General features: G+C 53.4%; 7 protein-coding genes across 7 annotated transcripts; 3 read left to right on the top strand and 4 right to left on the bottom strand.

Annotated features, from left to right (window-relative positions):
• Positions 1–2,253: 2,253 nt before the first annotated feature.
• Positions 2,254–3,971, bottom strand: LRP88_05354 (apoptosis-antagonizing transcription factor; the record flags this gene model as incomplete). The annotated part of the gene is made up of 3 exons (XM_083241910.1): positions 2,254–3,332; positions 3,405–3,854; positions 3,911–3,971. 3 exons carry the CDS (start codon positions 3,969–3,971, stop codon positions 2,254–2,256), a joined length of 1,590 nt encoding a protein of 529 aa, XP_083103058.1.
• Positions 3,972–4,358: 387 nt separating this feature from the next.
• Positions 4,359–5,460, top strand: LRP88_05353 (P-loop containing nucleoside triphosphate hydrolase protein; the record flags this gene model as incomplete). The annotated part of the gene is made up of 5 exons (XM_083241909.1): positions 4,359–4,421; positions 4,481–4,589; positions 4,659–4,778; positions 4,833–5,057; positions 5,105–5,460. The coding sequence occupies 5 exons, from the start codon at positions 4,359–4,361 to the stop codon at positions 5,458–5,460; spliced, it is 873 nt and encodes a 290-aa protein (XP_083103057.1).
• A 355-nt stretch (positions 5,461–5,815) lies between these two features.
• On the bottom strand, positions 5,816–6,757 carry LRP88_05352 (tudor domain-containing protein; the record flags this gene model as incomplete). Its single annotated transcript, XM_083241908.1, has 3 exons — positions 5,816–5,901; positions 5,952–6,651; positions 6,707–6,757. 3 exons carry the CDS (start codon positions 6,755–6,757, stop codon positions 5,816–5,818), a joined length of 837 nt encoding a protein of 278 aa, XP_083103056.1.
• Positions 6,758–9,026: 2,269 nt separating this feature from the next.
• LRP88_05351 (uncharacterized protein) lies at positions 9,027–10,829 on the top strand (the record flags this gene model as incomplete). The annotated part of the gene is made up of 1 exon (XM_083241907.1): positions 9,027–10,829. The coding sequence occupies one exon, from the start codon at positions 9,027–9,029 to the stop codon at positions 10,827–10,829; it is 1,803 nt and encodes a 600-aa protein (XP_083103055.1).
• A 482-nt stretch (positions 10,830–11,311) lies between these two features.
• On the bottom strand, positions 11,312–13,449 carry LRP88_05350 (ABC1 kinase family protein; the record flags this gene model as incomplete). Its single annotated transcript, XM_083241906.1, has 2 exons — positions 11,312–11,356; positions 11,422–13,449. The coding sequence occupies 2 exons, from the start codon at positions 13,447–13,449 to the stop codon at positions 11,312–11,314; spliced, it is 2,073 nt and encodes a 690-aa protein (XP_083103054.1).
• Positions 13,450–14,047: 598 nt separating this feature from the next.
• LRP88_05349 (holocytochrome c synthase CYC3) lies at positions 14,048–15,121 on the top strand (the record flags this gene model as incomplete). The annotated part of the gene is made up of 3 exons (XM_083241905.1): positions 14,048–14,140; positions 14,191–14,801; positions 14,854–15,121. 3 exons carry the CDS (start codon positions 14,048–14,050, stop codon positions 15,119–15,121), a joined length of 972 nt encoding a protein of 323 aa, XP_083103053.1.
• Positions 15,122–15,319: 198 nt separating this feature from the next.
• On the bottom strand, positions 15,320–15,937 carry LRP88_05348 (uncharacterized protein; the record flags this gene model as incomplete). Its single annotated transcript, XM_083241904.1, has 2 exons — positions 15,320–15,837; positions 15,892–15,937. The coding sequence occupies 2 exons, from the start codon at positions 15,935–15,937 to the stop codon at positions 15,320–15,322; spliced, it is 564 nt and encodes a 187-aa protein (XP_083103052.1).
• Positions 15,938–17,063: the final 1,126 nt, after the last annotated feature.

The following is a 17,063-nucleotide window of genomic DNA, read 5'->3' as shown; positions in this document are numbered from 1 at the left end:
AGGATTGGAGGAGTGCCTGAGCGGCAAGAAAGCCACTCTACGTGACCGAATCGAGAAGACCAGACTCAAGAGAGGTCAATTGAGTCCTTTGCGAATATCGTTGACGCCTCGAATCGTCGCTATCCTATCTTGTCGTGTTTGTGCGTGGGGAGGGAATCCGAGACAATATCGATGACGCTATCTCGACGCCAGGCTGCTTATACGAACAGGGGTTGAAGTGAGGGGAAGAAGATTCGATGGCGATCGTGACGAGACGGGAAGAAGGAGAGACAACGAGATGGGAGAAGAAGAGAAGGTTTTCAACGGTTTGATGAGTGCGGCGGCAAAGCTGGTTGCAGAGCAATGCGGGAATGTCTCAGATATCCTCGATTAGGTAGGCAGGTAGGTGAGGGGAACTGTAGACAAGACCTTGTTATTGCTACACCAAGCGGTGAGTGACACAAAACATCCAGGGCATGGAATTCCTTTTTAAATATACGTCCCGTCCTCAAACCCTTATCTCGGTCCGCGTGTTCGGTTTCGCCATGTTACAAAGTGTCTCGCGGGGGTTGTAGCAGAAAACAGCCTTGATGATGCACGCAAAGCTTTACGACGGGCTAGTGTCCGCCTTGGCGCTGCATCAACCATCTTCGGAGTCTAGTCACAGGGTCTCTCTCACTCGCCAATAGCACTATTCACATTCATTAATCAGTAACAGATACCGTGAGATTTTTCTCTTCTTGACAGCACCTCGGGACTATCTGCCGGAAACGGGGACCTGACTAGACCTGAAGCAGACTATCCGGGCGCCAGGATTGTGGCTCAGCCTCTTAACCCCAGTCACGGGCGGCCGCCCTCCTCTCCTCTCCACGATGAACAGTGACTCTGGTTCACGGCAGTGCTGCTTCCCGAGGAGATGGCGACGTCATCCCGTCGAAGCGTTGTCCCGATGCCGGGTCAGTTGCGCCGACGGGGCGAATCAAGCTGCCGGGGGTTGTTCATAAGGCTGAAGGCGAGGATGCGTGTAAGCGATGAGGGCTCAGTGTGGCTGGCATTCACAGTCAGATAGATCAGGCTTTGTCTCTTTTTCAGGGGCCTATAATAAGTGTCCAAGCTATGGACTAAGGTCTTAGGCCTTGGTGGTGTGTCGAAGATGGTTCGGAGAGGAAAGAGACATAGCCAGACCTTCATACATAGGTCGGCTCAGATATTGGCGGAGCAGTGAACCTAGACAACCAAATGCACAAGATTTAGGCATAGCTAGAGGTTGAAAGAATGAGCGTCCTGGGAGATTTCCAGGAGTATTTTAATATAAATTCAGTTATAAAATGATGGCAATCATTGCACAGGACTCTGCTCTGAAACACACCAAGCAGAAGCCTGAGACCGCCTATGCTACCCCAGACAAGTCTCGAGGCGAGGGTTAGATGTCCCCCAACACTCGAATTGACAGAATCAGATGCTCTACTATTCTGATTGCTATTTTAACAGATAAAAGAAGAAGAAATTATTGCCACTGACTCATTCATAAATATCCTACGCTAAAAGGGTGCAGAGAGCATTGGTTTCGAGAGTGCTTCCAAGTATCGACCAGCATTAGACAACCTCTGGCAAAGCTGAAACTGCATGCCATCTATCACAGTAGCGATCGGAAAAAAAATATCTATGGATGCTAGACAGATTTCAAGCGTTCAATAAATTTCACAACTATAAAATCGCACAGGCATGACAATGTCAGCCTCAACGATGATAGCTATTACTCTAAGCGAGCCCCCCCGCCGCCAACTCAAATCTTCCCCTTCAACATCACACACATTCTTATCATCAACACAACAGCTCCAATCATGTCTACAATCCCCTTTGTCATCCACGCACTCGTGGAAACACCAGCCGCCCTCTCATTCATCTTGTATCCATCCTTACACCTCCAACCTCTCACACCCGCAGCCGCCCTTCTCCTCCAGTCTCTCGGCGGTCTACTCCTCACATCCAACCTCATCGCCCTCATATTCGCCCGCCGACCTTTCGACGACGTCAGCCGCCAAGTCGCCCTCGCTTTTGCTTTCTGGCATGTCTGGCCCTGTTACCGCGCTTACACCCGTCTGAGCGGACGCGCTTTGGAAGGGGATACGCCTGAGACGAGGAGTACACTAGGGGGACCGGTGGTGCATCTAGGAGTTCACTCGATTTTATTAACCATGTTTCTCTATACCTGGTATTTGGGATAAATACTCAAAAAAGAACTCCGTACCACGAGTTATCCATGTACACAGTCTAGCTTCTAAACAACCTCAAGCCCGCCTCCTCGGCGTCAACCTCCATATCATCATCATCGCTCTCGTCCTCGTTGAGCTCCATCTTGCGGCCAAACAGGGTACCAAAGAAGCGGTCGATGGCCTCCTGCTCCCACGCCCGCCGGTCCTCGGGGGCCATAAAGTTCTGCAGCTTCTCGTGCACCGTGAAGCGCATCTTGCGGCCCTTGCTCGCCTTGCGGTCTACGTTCTTGCGCGTCTTGACATCCTTGGCCGCCGTGAGCATCACCGTCGGCACTGCGCCCGCCGACGCCGAGGACCCGTCCACTGTGCGCTGGTCCACGAGCTCCTTGAGGAGCACCTGGTAAAAGTCGGCGTCGTCGTAGATGTCGTCGTCTTGCGTAACGCCCTTGGCTGCCTGCGCGGGAGCGCATGATCGAGGCACGCGGGAGCGCTTGGCGAGGCGGTTGTCCGGGTTCAAGAGCTGTTCCTGGAGCGCAGTGACGAGCGTGTCCTTTCGCGATTTGAGGCCGTCTCTTGTGGTGTCGATAGACTGGACCTTGCGCGACCATTTATCCAGGCCAGCCTCTCTGACCTTGACAGCCCGCTCCTCCTCAGCCTGCATCTGCTCCCAAATCTCCTGGGTGGTCATCGAGGCGTCCAACTCGCGCTTACGCTTATCACCAGCCCGAGAGGAACCAAAGTTATCCTTGAGGCTGCTGATGGTGTTCAGCAGCTTGATAGCAGCCTCCTCGGCCGCCTCGTAGGGCTCAGACTCGGGCTCGGGGCTATCCTCGATGGCGGCAAAGGTGTTGGCGGCGATAAGGGCCTTTTGTAGACGGATTCGGAGGTTGAGCAGACCGTCATAGATCTTGCGCTGTTCTCGAATGGCAAGACCCTTGTTGACGTCGGTGCGGTTTGAAAAGGCTGCCATGACGGGCTTTACACTCTTCGCCTTTTTCTCCTTCTCATCATCGTCGCTTTCCTCTTCATCATCACTGGCCTCTTCATCTTCGTCATCTTCCTCGTCGTCCTCTTCAGACTCGTCATCCGAATCTCCAGCACCGTCGACAAGAGCGTCGAGGCCATCATCCATGTCATCTTCTTCCGAGTCAGAGCCCTCAAGTTCCACGCCGCTCATCTCGTCTTCATCCTCGTCCACGTCGGCACCACCCTCGCCGCCCTCGTCAGAGGAAGACATAAAGTCAGCAGCAGTGGCCCTCTTGGACTTGCTCACTGGCTTCTTGGGTTTCGAGCTCCCTCGGAAGGTAAAGTCCTGGAAGCGCTCCTCGTCGCTCTCGCCGAGGGCGTTGTCGCTGGAAATCTCGGAATCGTTGGCCTCGGCCTCGTCGCGTTCCAAGTCGGCAGACTCAGGATCGTCGAATTCTTCGTCGTCCTCATCCTCATCCTCGTCTCCCTCGTCGTCGGACTCGCTCTCCTGCTCCAGCGCTGCCCTCGAGACGCGCGAGCCTTGATACTTGGGACCGAGCGACACGCCATCCTTTTGCCTCAGCTTGCTCTTTCCAACAGAGACATAGTGCTCTGTTCCAGCGTTCTCGTTCTCGCTCGCTTCGCTGTCACTGCCGTGCTCGCTCACATCGACATTGGCTTCAGGATCGTAGTCTAGAAACAGTTAGAAAGCTTGCGCAACGTGGCGTATGAGAAATTGAGTTACGTACCCTTGGCGATATGCTCGTCCAAGTCTTCGAACTGCTTTGCGCGACCCTTTGCTTTGGCCATTGTCGATATGTATCTTGGACAAAAAGTGTCTTGGATCAGATGCAAAGCTCTCCTACCAATGGTAGCAGCCCCCACGTAGGTTGGAAATTTTCTAGGATGGTCTTGAACTTTTAGGCGGTGGCAGATGGCAGAATTGTCGCAGCTCAGTAATAGTGGCGCCGGCAGTGAGTGATAGCGCCGAGGGCCGCTAACAAGCTGAATTGAACATGGAAGCCTGAGTTGAGATCCAATATTGGATGATATATCAGCTCTAGTTCTAACAAGATGCTTAGAGTCTGAATTCCAAGTCTTCTCTCATTGATATAGTCAAACAGGCTTTGGGTAGAGCTTGTTTGTTCCGAACTGAGGCCTCGTTCAACCTCTCATATCGACGCAGCTCCTCCCAAGATGCGTCCGACTTCTGCTCGCCTCTTTCAGACCCTTCGGGCTCTCCAGCATGAGAATCCCTTGGTAAATAATACCCTGGCTTATTTTTACAAAATCATCACCCTTTCCCTAACCAATGGCAGGGTCTCCCCCGGTCCGGTACACCTCCGAACTGGCCTCGACGCCCTCAACGGCGCAACATAGCTGGCGTTGAGAAGGTAATTGCAGTGTCATCTGCCAAAGGTGGTGTAGGTAAAAGCACAGTAGCAGGTACATCAACTCATATCGTATTCATATACAGCCATGTTGATGCATTTTTAGCAAACCTGTCTCTCGCTTTTGCTCGTCTCGGTTACCGTGCCGGTATCCTCGACACTGACATCTTTGGCCCGTCTATCCCCACTCTGTTTGATCTCTCAGGGGAGCCTAGGTTATCTAGCAGTCAGTTCCACCGTTATATCAAGCGATTTGCTTGAAACGCTGACAACTCTGTAGAGAACCAGTTGATCCCCCTCACAAACTATGGCGTCAAGACCATGTCGATGGGCTACCTGGTCGGCGAGAACGCCCCCGTCGTGTGGCGAGGCCCCATGGTGATGAAGGCAATTCAGCAGCTCCTTCATGAAGTTGACTGGGGTGGTCTTGATATCCTGGTCCTCGACCTGCCGCCAGGAACCGGAGATACACAACTGACCATCACACAGCAAGTCATACTGGATGGTGCGTGTCTACGAGGTATTCCTTCTACTGTTACTGATGCTACGCAGGTTCCGTAATTGTCACTACGCCGCACACTCTAGCAACCAAAGACGCCGTCAAAGGCATCAACATGTTCAAGACAGTCGACGTCAACATTCTCGGCCTGGTGCAGAACATGTCTCTCTTCCAGTGCCCTCATTGCCACGGAGAAACACACATCTTTGGGTCAAATGCGAGGGTGGAGAAGTTGTGCCAGGAGCACCAGATTGACTTCCTCGGCGATATTCCATTACATCCCAACATTGGAGACGATGGCGATCGAGGAAAGCCAACCGTTGTTGCTGAGCCAACAAGTGAGAGGGCAAACGCCTTCTTGAAGATCGCTCAGGACATCTGTCCCAAGATCAACCTCAGCAATAACTAGATGCCCACTTCACTTGGCCGATGTGTAGAATAACGGACAACAAGTGCCCATAATAGCAACTAGCTCGGCCTGCTGTATCAGTTTAGTATGCACTCAACTCCAAGACAGCAAAGTACGCCATGAAGCAGGTATTCAATTGACCTCGGCTAGCCCATTCAGGCCGCAACTCTCCTATGTGCTTGGATTCTGAAAAAAGACAACTGGGTTTAAACGCCAGCAAAGATAAGACGTTAGCCTCTGCCACGATCAAATGCAAGGCATGTTACCAAACAAAGCAATAGCTCCCGAGACTTCCAAACGCCTTCTGCACGCCAATTTGATTTCGCGGTATTGCCCTGCTGAGAGAGAATGCTCATTAGTCCAGCTCATCGTTCATTTGGTAGACATGACGGCTTCGAGTTGGGTCTTTTCGCATGGTCTGGCCAGAGCCTGTGAAACCAACTGCCACAAAAGTCAGCATTTGCACTCATAACTCGACACAGGATGCTTACCTCTACCGTGAACACCCTCGGGAGTTCGAAACATGCTCTCCTTCTTGTGAGCCTTTCCGAACTTGGATTTGGCGCTAAACTCTTGCCACTTATTCTTGTTCTTCTCGAGCTCCTTCTTCGCCTTGAGCTTCTTTGCCTTGGGGGGCTTCACATCGCCGTTGTTCTCTGCTTCTCTCTTCGCTTCAGGATACACTGTCGCGCCGGCCGACGTCACCAATCCCGGGGCAGGGGGAGTCGCGGGGGCCGAGGACAACGGGGTACCGTCTGCCTTTCGCTTATTCGAGACAGGGCGGATATCTCGAGATCGCAGGGTCTCTGTGTTATCATACGTCTTGAACTTGACAATGTAGATGGGGTCTGTCGAGGACCCTGTAATGGATGTAATACGCGCCGGGTAGAATGCCTTGTCACCGGTGACCCATTTCGCCAACACTGTATCGTTGACCTGGTAGTGGACGGGTGTGTCCTCCTTCTCCTCGGCCGGGGTCGCTTTCTTAAAGGCGGGGTGGTTCTCGCGGGACCACTTCTCCGGTTCAGGTGGCGGGGACGGCTGCTTGGGAGCTGGCTTGGGCGCCTGCTTGGGCTTGAGCTCAGCAATGTTCTCATTGAGGAGATCAATGAAGTTGTTCAACTCCTCCTGAAGCGCTTTGAGTTCGACGTTCTCGGGGTCGTCGCGTAGTTGGCCGTGGACGATGTCCAGCTGTAGAGGCAACAGTCAGTATGATTCAAATTTGAGGCGAAAGCTGATGTCGCACCTGCTCTTGATACTGCTTCTTTTCATCTTCGAGATCGGATAAAGGCGACATGGCTGCAGAGTATGTATTCGGCGGAGGGGGAGAATGCGATGCTAGATGTAGTGGTGGAGAAGTCGAAGTTGACGTGGGAGGCGATGAGTTGGTTGGGCAAATGGGGATCTAATGTTTGCAGCGGATGATGGTGGTTGCATGTGCACGTCACGTGCTGTTTTAGGTGACCACTGGCCGCCAGCTGTATGCGATCAAGTCGCCCAGCAACAGGCGGGACGTGTGCTTCTTGATCAGTTGTAATCGCCCTTTGGCATGTATTGAAGTCTAATAGATGAAGAAACATCTGTCGCTATACTATCTATCCGCATTATTTAGGATCAATTGGACGTGCAACAGTTATTCTGGGGTTGATAGGCAGTTCCGACAGATGGGTCTAACCAATCGGGAATAGCGCGGCATCTCAAATCCTGGGGTCGAGAGGGCATTGTACCTTCTATTCCCATGTATTTCTTTCATAAAAGTATAACTATGTACCATACAAAGGACAGAATCAAGGTGAGAGAAGACGTATATAATCTCATTCTAATACGAGCAAGTTGTATCTGCTTATCTTTACAAACCTCCAACCACGACTCGCGTCTGAACTTGACGGACACGACTTTCGACTACACGTCTCTCACAACAGGGTTTATGGTTGTATAATCCTGGGCTAGTCGGCCACTCTCACTTGTGCTCTGGCAACACACAACACAAAGCTGACTCCAGTCCTCGAATTTCCCGGCGGATTGCAACATTGGAGGCCATGCTCGGGTTACGCCTACAGTCGGCCCGGGACGAGAATAGTGTGTTCGTGTGCTCCGGCGGCCCCGAGTTTGATCGCTCCGTTCAAGGAGGGCCCCAGACTAATGCAATGTGTATCTCACGAGTGACGCAAGATGCACTGGGACACACGCATCCAGCACCATGCTGCGCTGTCGGTTGACAAAAAACACGAGAGAGGCCAAGACCCCCCGCGGGATGATTCGTACGTTGCATGCATACGCTCACGCTTGGCCTGCCTAGCAAGGCGGCGATTCCTAAAATTCCAGTCGCGTCTCTGATAGTCGAACGGTCTTTCACAGGCTTCCATCTACTTCGTGTTCACGTCCCATAATAATGACTCCATCTTTTCTTACCCATTCTTTCTCACGCACCTAGATGTTCGCTAACAGCTGCATGGTCAAAGTAATTTTATCCTGCAGTACGTGTCGTATTGCTCACTTACAGTGAGAGAAGACGGATCCTCAGATCTATCCACTCTCAACACTGACGCAATGGGTTACTAGGACGTGTTTCCTTGTATTGTAACCATCTTGAGGCAGCCATCTCAATATAAACCACAGATAACACAATTTTAGTAGTGTTTGCCTTTGTGGCTGATGGTGTAGGTTTGTACAAGCGACAGACACGTCGGTCCCCCCCACTGTAGTACTGTAGGCTCACTCAACACATGCTCATACCTCGCTCGCTCTACTCACGAGCCCTCGTCCACTCAGTCATTCATTTCGCAAAAGACTTGACTCGCTACCTGCCTATTATTTCCCCCCTCTCAAATCTCGTCTCCTCTAGATTGCGCATTTCTAAACCCACCAAAAGAGACGTGCCCCCAGCCGCCAACCAACTAGTCCTAGCCCGGTGTCTCGGCAACACTAGTTCATCTCGCGACGTTTTGCTTGTTCATTTTGTCTGGGGCTTGGGCTTGGGCTTGGGCTGGTCCCGTCTGGAATTGTTCCTTGACCCAAAAAAGTTGCTTCTCCTCTTCGCGGGAAGCTCAACTCTCCTCCCTTCTCCCTCACGCGCCCTCTCCCTCTCTTCTTCCTCATCCTTTACCCCCACGCGCATCGCATCGCATCGCATTGGATCCCCAGATCGCAAAAGTGATCGCCGGTCGTCTCCGCTCCTCCACTGCATTCGACCCTCACCGATTCTTCTCTCGGCCGATCCATTGACATCACTGCGACTTTCGAGTTATAAAGCGAACGCCGCTACATTTAGCTACAGCAACATTTTCTCTGCAGCTTCTAGTTCCTGCAAGGCTGCTTATCATTTGCCGAGAACAGCCCGTGATTCGACTCCGATTCATCTCTCCCAATCTGATCACGCACTCATTCCACTCTGCCTGCGCCGCCCTCAGCGCCCATGATAACAGGCACTCGGGTCGTCGGGTTAGCTAGGAGGAACATAACCGCATATTCTCACAATAGCAGAGACGAAACAATCTCAAAAGAACCCAATTTAGTCAACTAGAGCGCTCAATCGAGAGCGAATTGCCTTTGCACCGCCAGCAATCATGCCTCACACACGGGACGTCGACAGCGCATCGTCGACAAGCGGCCAATCAAAACGGCCTCCCCTCAACCATCAGGAGAGCGACTCCCAGAGCGAGAGCAGCGGCGTCCACCATCAACATCAGCGCCGACATCACCACGTCCGCCATCACCAGCGACAGCACACCGTCGGCCACCTGCACCACGCTCGCGCGCCGGCCGCCAAGAACGCTCCTAAACAGCCCAAGCTGAACCGTCGCCATACCTCCCCAGCCGACGAGAACCAGCAACAGATACAGCGAACCGCATCTTCGGGCAACAATTCCCACCGCCGAACTGCCAGCGACGCGAGACTTTCGTCCCGCGAGTCCTCATCAGCCAATCTCACAAGGAATTCGTCGCAGGCCAAGCTCGGCAAAAGCTCGTCGCAAACCAAGCTCTTCAAGAGTCCTTCCCAATCAAGGATCGTCAAGAGCCCCTCCCACTCAAAGCTCAAGCGCAACCGCTCGCACACAGAGATTGGCAAGCGAAACCGTTCCGCGGAGCTGAAGCGCGCCTCAAGCACCACCATTGTCTACCAGACGCAGACCTCTGGTGGGAAGTCACAGGTCCACTTCGACTTGGGCAACGACGGCCAGGACGACGAATGGGTCGATGCCAGTGGGTCTAACTCGCCATACCTCTCCCGCAAGGGCTCCCTCAACAGCAGCAATCACTCAGTTCATCATCCCGACGACCACGCCGCGACCTCTCGACCGATCACTCCCGTCGATCCCGTCCCTTCAGCCCAGGCGGGCCACCAGGACCAGCCTGAGCAACCTCCCATGTCAAGCCCGGAGCGCATCACATCTCACCAGAAAGGCTACCTCACATCCCGCATCCTACAGCGCACTCCCTCACACGGAGCTCCGCCCCAGATGAGCGCGGATCTGGCACAGGTTGCACCCCAACACTTCGCTCCAGCCTCGGCTGAAGGCCGAGATTCGGGTACTCTTATGGGGAGTAACCAGGATGAGCTTACCTCTCGCTTCGTTGAGGCCGCAGGGTCCGGATTGACCAGTGAGGGATCTTTCTACCGGCCGCCTCGGGGAGACTATCACCGCTTCGACGATACTCCTCAAAAACCTCGTTCCATTGCCAGCATCTCGGGAGATCGTGAGGCCCCTACCAGCGCGCCACAACAGAAGGAAGAGGCCGACGACAGTGCATTAGCGCCCAAGTCCTCCCGGCGGACAGCTGGTCCTCCTGCCCAGACATCACGGACACAGCAGAAGCTGAATCTCCAGCGGGCTAGCTCTGTGATTGAGCCGGGACAGGCAGTCGGCGGAGTCGGAGGTGTGGTCGGCCACACGCCGCTGATTGGCGTCGGCGGACCCGGCTATGACGGGGCAAACAGCCGCGACCCCCGAGTCGGCAAGCTTCTGGAGCGCACCGGTATGGAGTACCTCGTCGTTCGTCGACATCAGAACCCGATTTCACGGTCCATCGATCGCCTAAACCGCCTCCCGGGCATGGACAAGTCGCTTCGTATCCCATCCGCCAGCCTCGGCTCCGCCAACGGAAAGCGATCCCTCGACCTCACCATGCGTCACCACACCCGCAACGTCAGTATGCCCGACGCTCGGAGACCTGTGACGCCTAAGCGGCCTAATTCGGTGCGGACGAACGGTGCGGCATCAAGCTACGACGGCGGCGATGACGACGGCAGGTTGACAGACCGGCTTAGCGGCTCGAGCTTGGTGGGCGGCGAGGAGGAGGATGGCACAGCAGCCTTGCTAAGGAATATGTGGGAAAAGTCGATGGAGTTGAGTGCGAGCACAGATTAGGAACTCTGTGGTCCCGTAGATTAGGAGTCTTGATGTCAACCCAGAGGAGGAGCAAGGCGCTGGCGCAGAAGAGGAGCAGGTTGCCAGCAGAGGTTTAAAGGTGCTCTGCTCGAGCACGTGTTTATACGTTTTGGGATACGAGGGCGTTACGGCGCGAGGGGGGTAATGGGAAACTGTACAACTACTGGGGATACTTAGAGAAGGGATTTGGCCAAGACGACGTCATGTCTGGACGTCATGATACGAGTAAATTGTCTCGGTACTATTATCAATGCAAGCGAGGACTATATCCAAGTTTTCAAGGTTGAATATACATGAGAAGTGATTGTGTGTACGTCTAGATGTCTCTATGCAGCTCTGAGCCTACGCTTCTGATGCCTCTGCCGCCTCCATCAATGGATGCAAAACCCACCACGCTTGATCCCATCCGTACGCCCACCGATGCCATGTGAATGGTTGTTTATAAAGATTATATTGTTACATTATACGTTGGGTGAGAGTTGATCGTACTTGACACATCGCTCAACCTGTAGACAATTAGTATTTTGAAGCTTCCATGGGAGCGTACATGGATGATAGGAGAACTACTTACATCTTCAATGCTGGCCTGCATAAATCTCCTCGCCTCAAGTCCCACCCATACCATCAGCATGGAAAAGTCACCATGCTTGACCATCTCTGTACCACTCTGGGCACTGAGTTGTCGCAGGATGGGCAGCGAACTGCTGAGCAGGTCAACGTCGGGGTTCAGACTACGTCCAATGCCTTCGAGCAACAAGATGCTGATGACAACATTGACAAAGTCGCCCTCGAGACGGACGTGATGGTTCCGGACCATGCTGAGCACCTGCTGCAGAATATCGCCGATCTTGACGTTACCGAGGGCGAGAGTGCGGCTCTTGACGCCGAGGACGAGGTGCTGCATCTTGAGGGCAAACACCTCTTCGTCAAGCACAGCGTCCGGTTGCCGGCAGCGCTCGCACATTAGGTGGCCAGCCTTGTAGCCGTCAAACTCGGCCACAGCGCGGAAGAGATCGAGGAAGTTGGTGCGGTTCACCGAGTTGAGCTCAGTCACTAGTCCTGTGTCGATAAAGATGAGTTGAGGTCGGAATCCCTCGGCGTCAATCTTGGCCAACTCTGCTTCCCATGCCGCTGGGTCCTTTCGGTGTCTATATGGTCGAAGACGCTCGAGCACTTGCTCGGTAACATCTTCCTGCTCATCAGGGTGCGCCTTGGTCATGGTCTTCCGCAGGCGCAAGTCCGGGTGAGCGGATTGGTAGAAGCGGACCATGATGTTGCCAGGATGCAAATCAGCGTGAACAAAGTTGTCGAGGAGCAGCATGCGAAGGAAAGCGTCGAGACCTTCGTCGGCGATATCATGTTGAAAGACGCCACCGCCATTCTCCATAAAGTCCGCCAGCGGAATGCCCTGAGCAAACTCTTCGATCAAGACATTGCGCGTTGTAAAGTCTGTGTACGGATAGGGGAACGACGCCGTAGACCTTTCCTTGAAGTTCTTGCGGAACGTGGTCAGGTTTGCTGCCTCTATACGTAGGTCAAGCTGGAGTTTCATCATTTCTCCAAACTGAGAAACCTCGTCTGGCAGCGAGAGCCATTCAATGGTCGGAATAATGTTCAGTGCAGAGGCAAAGAAGTGCATGATGCGGAGATCTCGTCGAACAGTTCTCTCAACATTCGGATGCAAGACCTTGACGGCAACATAAGACGAAGGTACTCTCTGCGGCGAGCTCTTGAGTACAGTGTCCACATTGCGCAACACGTTATGTGCCAACGGGTGCAAAGGGTCGTCCTGAGCATCAATCTCATCCGGGCGAGCCAAGTCGGGCTTCAACTTGGCCTTGTAGACCTGTGCAATAGCTCCAACGCCGAGAGGCTTCTCGTGAAACTCGTCAAAGATGTCCTCAAAGGCACGGCCCCCAAACGCAGCCTCGACCGTCTTACGGGTGGCGTGCATCGAGTGAGCCGGGGCGTTGGAGTGAAGCTTGGACATGATCTCGCACATCTCTGTGGGGAAGATGTCTGTTCGTGAGGCTGCCCACTGCCCAAGCTTGATGAAGGCCGGACCAGCCAGCTCCATGGCATTGACCAAGAACCCATACCACCAGAGCGTACCGCTGCGTTCATTATCTCGATCTCGTTGTCGTCTTCCAAACCAGATGGCCGGGACTGTGATGATGACAGGGACAAATATGACGACCAGTTGGAGGAAGCGAATGCCGGTACAGACGGGCTCGACTATCAACAAATCCAGCAGATATGTGATGCGCTTCACCAAGTGCGAGGCACCTCCAGACTCGGTAGGCACGCTCTTTTTAATCTCAGCCCGCGATACCTCGAGCATGCGCTTCTCTCCTGTATCGTCTCCGCTCCCATTTTCTTGTTGCGACAGTTGAACAAATGCCGCCGTTCCCAGCGCCGCCGCGCCACCAGATGCGCGCAAGGCTATTGTCCTCGTCCTACCGGCCGGCCATTGTATCGGTCGATATCGGCGAGCACCCTGGGAGACGAACCGACGACTAAGGAGTGTAACGCTGAGGTTGGGACATGGTCGAAAGCCCGGACGGACGAAGAACCGGCATACGAAGGAGCCAGCCCCCATCTCGGAAAAGGAAAGAGGTGGTTATCGAAGTGTAGAGACGCGAACAATATCATGTTCTCATATCCGGGGGGGACGACATCCGAGGGGGTGAATAGCATGTGCCAATAGGTATAAAAATATCGCTGTAGGTATGATGCGAAGACTTATTTGCAAGGATGCCCGCAAAGGCAGACATGAACCGACTAAAGTGACGTCGGGGAGTCGAGCTGACTCGAGTGACGTACCTTCTATTCCGATTGCGTTCGGGAATAAATCGGAAAAACACGTGCCTCATCCCGGCTGCACGCTGGGAAGGTGCAAGGATGCAAGGATCTCGCGCGGGTTCCCCCGGCGCCGGGACGGAAGTGGGAAGGCACGGTCTTTCTTGTCTTTGCCTTTTGCGCCTAGATTTTTTCAATGGGCGGCGATAACGCAAAACGTCAGGCAAATTTCCTGCTCGCCCATTTGTCCATTCTTTTCAACCATCTCCAAATCTTCATCCTCGTCATCATTGACAACCACTTCTTGCGACTCTTTGACGCTCTTGTCTCAGACCTTGAGGGACCTAATTCTTCACATTTATCATCACACCTGCCTTTCTACCTCACAATCTTTCACAATGGGTTGGTTTTGGGCAGACGCTGCTCCCGCGACCGTCCATGTCCCCATTGGACATCCGCCTGTCCCCGCGAACGCCGACAAGGCGCCTCCCGTACGCTCATATCCTCAATCATTCTCCGTCCTTCGCTAATTCTCCTTCAGTCTGGTTGCCCCATGCACAAGAAGACTCTCGACAAGCTCAACCCCGACGCCAAATGCCAGAAGCCCCAAGATGCCCCAGCTGCATCTGGCTGCCCCGTCCCTCATGCCGCCAAAACCGAGGAGAAGCCCAAGTCATTGATCTCCCAACTCAACCCTCTCAACTACATGTTCCCCGACCTATCCCAGAAGCCTGCGCCTAACCAGGCTTTCGCTCTACCAACAACACGAGATGAATCAACTATCCCCAAGGGCTCGGGCGACGGGAACTGGGAGTACCCCTCACCTCAGCAAATGTATAATGCGCTCCTGCGCAAGGGATACACAGACACGGACATCACGGCCGTTGAAGGCATGGTTTCGGTGCACAACTTTCTGAACGAGGGTGCATGGCAGGAGATCATTGGTTGGGAGCAGCGATTCTCCAAGGGACTATACAAGGGATGGCAGCTCTGCAAGAGGGGCGAGGCTCATTTCGATGAGGAACTGGACCGACAGTGGGATGGCTCAGATGTTGAGCCTACTCTCGTCCGCTTCCAGGGCCGGCCCAAAGACCTGACTCCCAAGGCCACCATGATGCAGGTCCTGGGCTGGATTTACCCCTCCAAGTTTGGGTAAGTTGCTTTTCCCTGACAAATCACAGAATCTTGCCTGACAAACTTCAAGCACCGAGCCTCCTTTCGACCGACACGACTGGTATGTTTCCCGGGACATCAACGGCGAGAAGAAGGAGGTCCGATATGTCATCGACTATTACTCTGGTGAGCCCGAGGTCACAGGCGAGCCCGTCTTCTACCTGGATGTACGTCCTGCCATGACTCCTCAAGGCGCAGCCGAGCGCATTATCCGATGGAGCACGGATGTGTGGTGGAAGGCCATCGGCGGCGATAGGCGGGAGCAGGACCCGCAGCCCTGGTTCCGGGGTACTTCGTAACGGATGTCGATTTCTAGGCGCTTGGGTCACGACGGATGCATGTTTTGGCTAGGGACGCTTGTTGCATTTTTCTCCTCTCTGATTTCAACGGATGGGCTGTATTTCTATAATCATGACTGAATGTCACTTGTACGAGCCGCGAAGGGGGGGAAACTATATCGCTTTTGTATTATACAGGATCAATAGGCTCGACAATGCCTAGTTCAGAGTAACGGCCAAATTGTTTACCTGGTCCAGCAGAGCCTGGTCCTCTCCAGCCGCGTTCTTGAGCACCTTTCCAAGCTGATGCTCCACCGTCATGCCGGGGACGTCGGACACGATGCCCTGAGCCTGTTGAATGCGTGCCATCTGGAACTGCAGGAAGAACTTGGGGACCTTGACGGCGAGGTTTCCCCCGACGGATCTGATGCCAGCCTCGGTTGCGAGGTAGACATTGAGCTCGTTTTGGAACACTAGCAAGTCGTTGTTGGCCAGCGGCGTAGTCGTTGCGAATCGGTCGAGAGCGAAGGTGAGAGGCGTCTGGCCCGAGGTGGCAAAGTTGATGGAGGAGAAAGTGACGCCGCCGGAGGAGACGTCAGGGACGCCGTCGATGGTTGTCTGCGAGGTGTCGCATGTAACGGTGCTAGCGAGAGAGGCGGCCAGTCCAGAGGTCTCTTCGGGGAGGGCTTGGGAGCCAACTATGAAGCAAGCATTCTGGCGCTTGGCGAGTTGAGGTGCTAAGAGTTGTGAGCTGGTTTGGACGGTAGATGAAGCAGCCAAGGGGAGTATACCTGCGAGCGCAGTGCCGGCGAGGAGGACGAGAGCTGGGAAATACATTTCAACGAGAGTTGTAATGAATTGCGAGTCGAGATAAAGACTGAGAGGGAGAGGTAGAGAGAGAGAATGAAAGCAAATAAAAGATTTAACAAAAAAGTGTTCTCCAGAGAACTCAAAGAATGGAACAGATGAGGCTTGCTACAACATTTCCATCCAGAGGGCATCTACAAGCCCTTTTTATAAACACCTATTTACTCCAGCTCAAAAGCCAAGGCTCATTGAAACCCGAGTTTGGTACCAAGCGCTACAAGTTGTTTTTACCGAGATGTATTCTCATCTTGGGCTAGCTTTGATGCCATTCCCGACAAGGTCCGTCTCACCACCGAGCTTGACGAGTCTCCTTGAGACATGGGATGCACCAGGTGCAACAATGTTGGGGAAAGCGCCGTTCGTGAGAAGAATGGAAACGGCTATACTAGGCAGAGAATGTCTTAGAGCAGCGAATTATAGTTATCTGCAGTCACTGGGTTTATGCGAATGGAGTTCAGACGAGGCAGTCGGGGGGGCTCTTACCGTCTTTGGCCAGCCTTCCTCTTGCAACGGCGCCAGTGAAGCCTCGACACACACTTCAGCGATCCCAAAGTCGTTTCAGGGTCTCAACTTTACCAAACTTAATTCATATCCTCCCAGGCTTGAGCCATACCCATGGGATGAACTGCGGTGTCAAGATGTTCATGATCAAGTTTTCGTCCTGCAAGTGTTTCTTGCCGTGCCCTATAAGTGCAGCGTATACAATCTTGAATTCCATGGATGTCATCCATGCTACCCCGATTCTTGGCAATGCCTTCAAATAGCCCTAGGCATCCGGCAAAAGCGGCAATACTCACATCCACGGCCTAGGTAAAGATTAGAACCAACACTTACCTCGCCAGTGTCAATATTAGGGAAGAGCCCTCCAAGCTTCCACTATTAAGCAATACACACAACTTCAATCGTGATAATATGGAGTAGTTCGGGGTACCTGTTAAGCTGTGGGCATTGTTGTTGTCGAGGTTGTCGCTATACGAGTATGAACTCTCTCCATTCTAGGTAATGTCATAGCCATGAACTTGACAGATCCCACTAGCTCAACTTAGTAGCGCTCTTCGTCCCAAAGGTCATCCCCTGGGCAAGTTTGTTGCAGGAG

The sequence above is a fragment of the Fusarium phalaenopsidis genome (assembly GCF_050370095.1).
Source record: "Fusarium phalaenopsidis strain FUZ10S chromosome Unknown contig_32292, whole genome shotgun sequence".
Lineage (NCBI taxonomy): Eukaryota > Fungi > Ascomycota > Sordariomycetes > Hypocreales > Nectriaceae > Fusarium > Fusarium phalaenopsidis.
The sequence above is the reverse complement of the archived record's forward strand: the minus strand, read 5'-3'. Positions and strand labels throughout refer to the sequence as shown.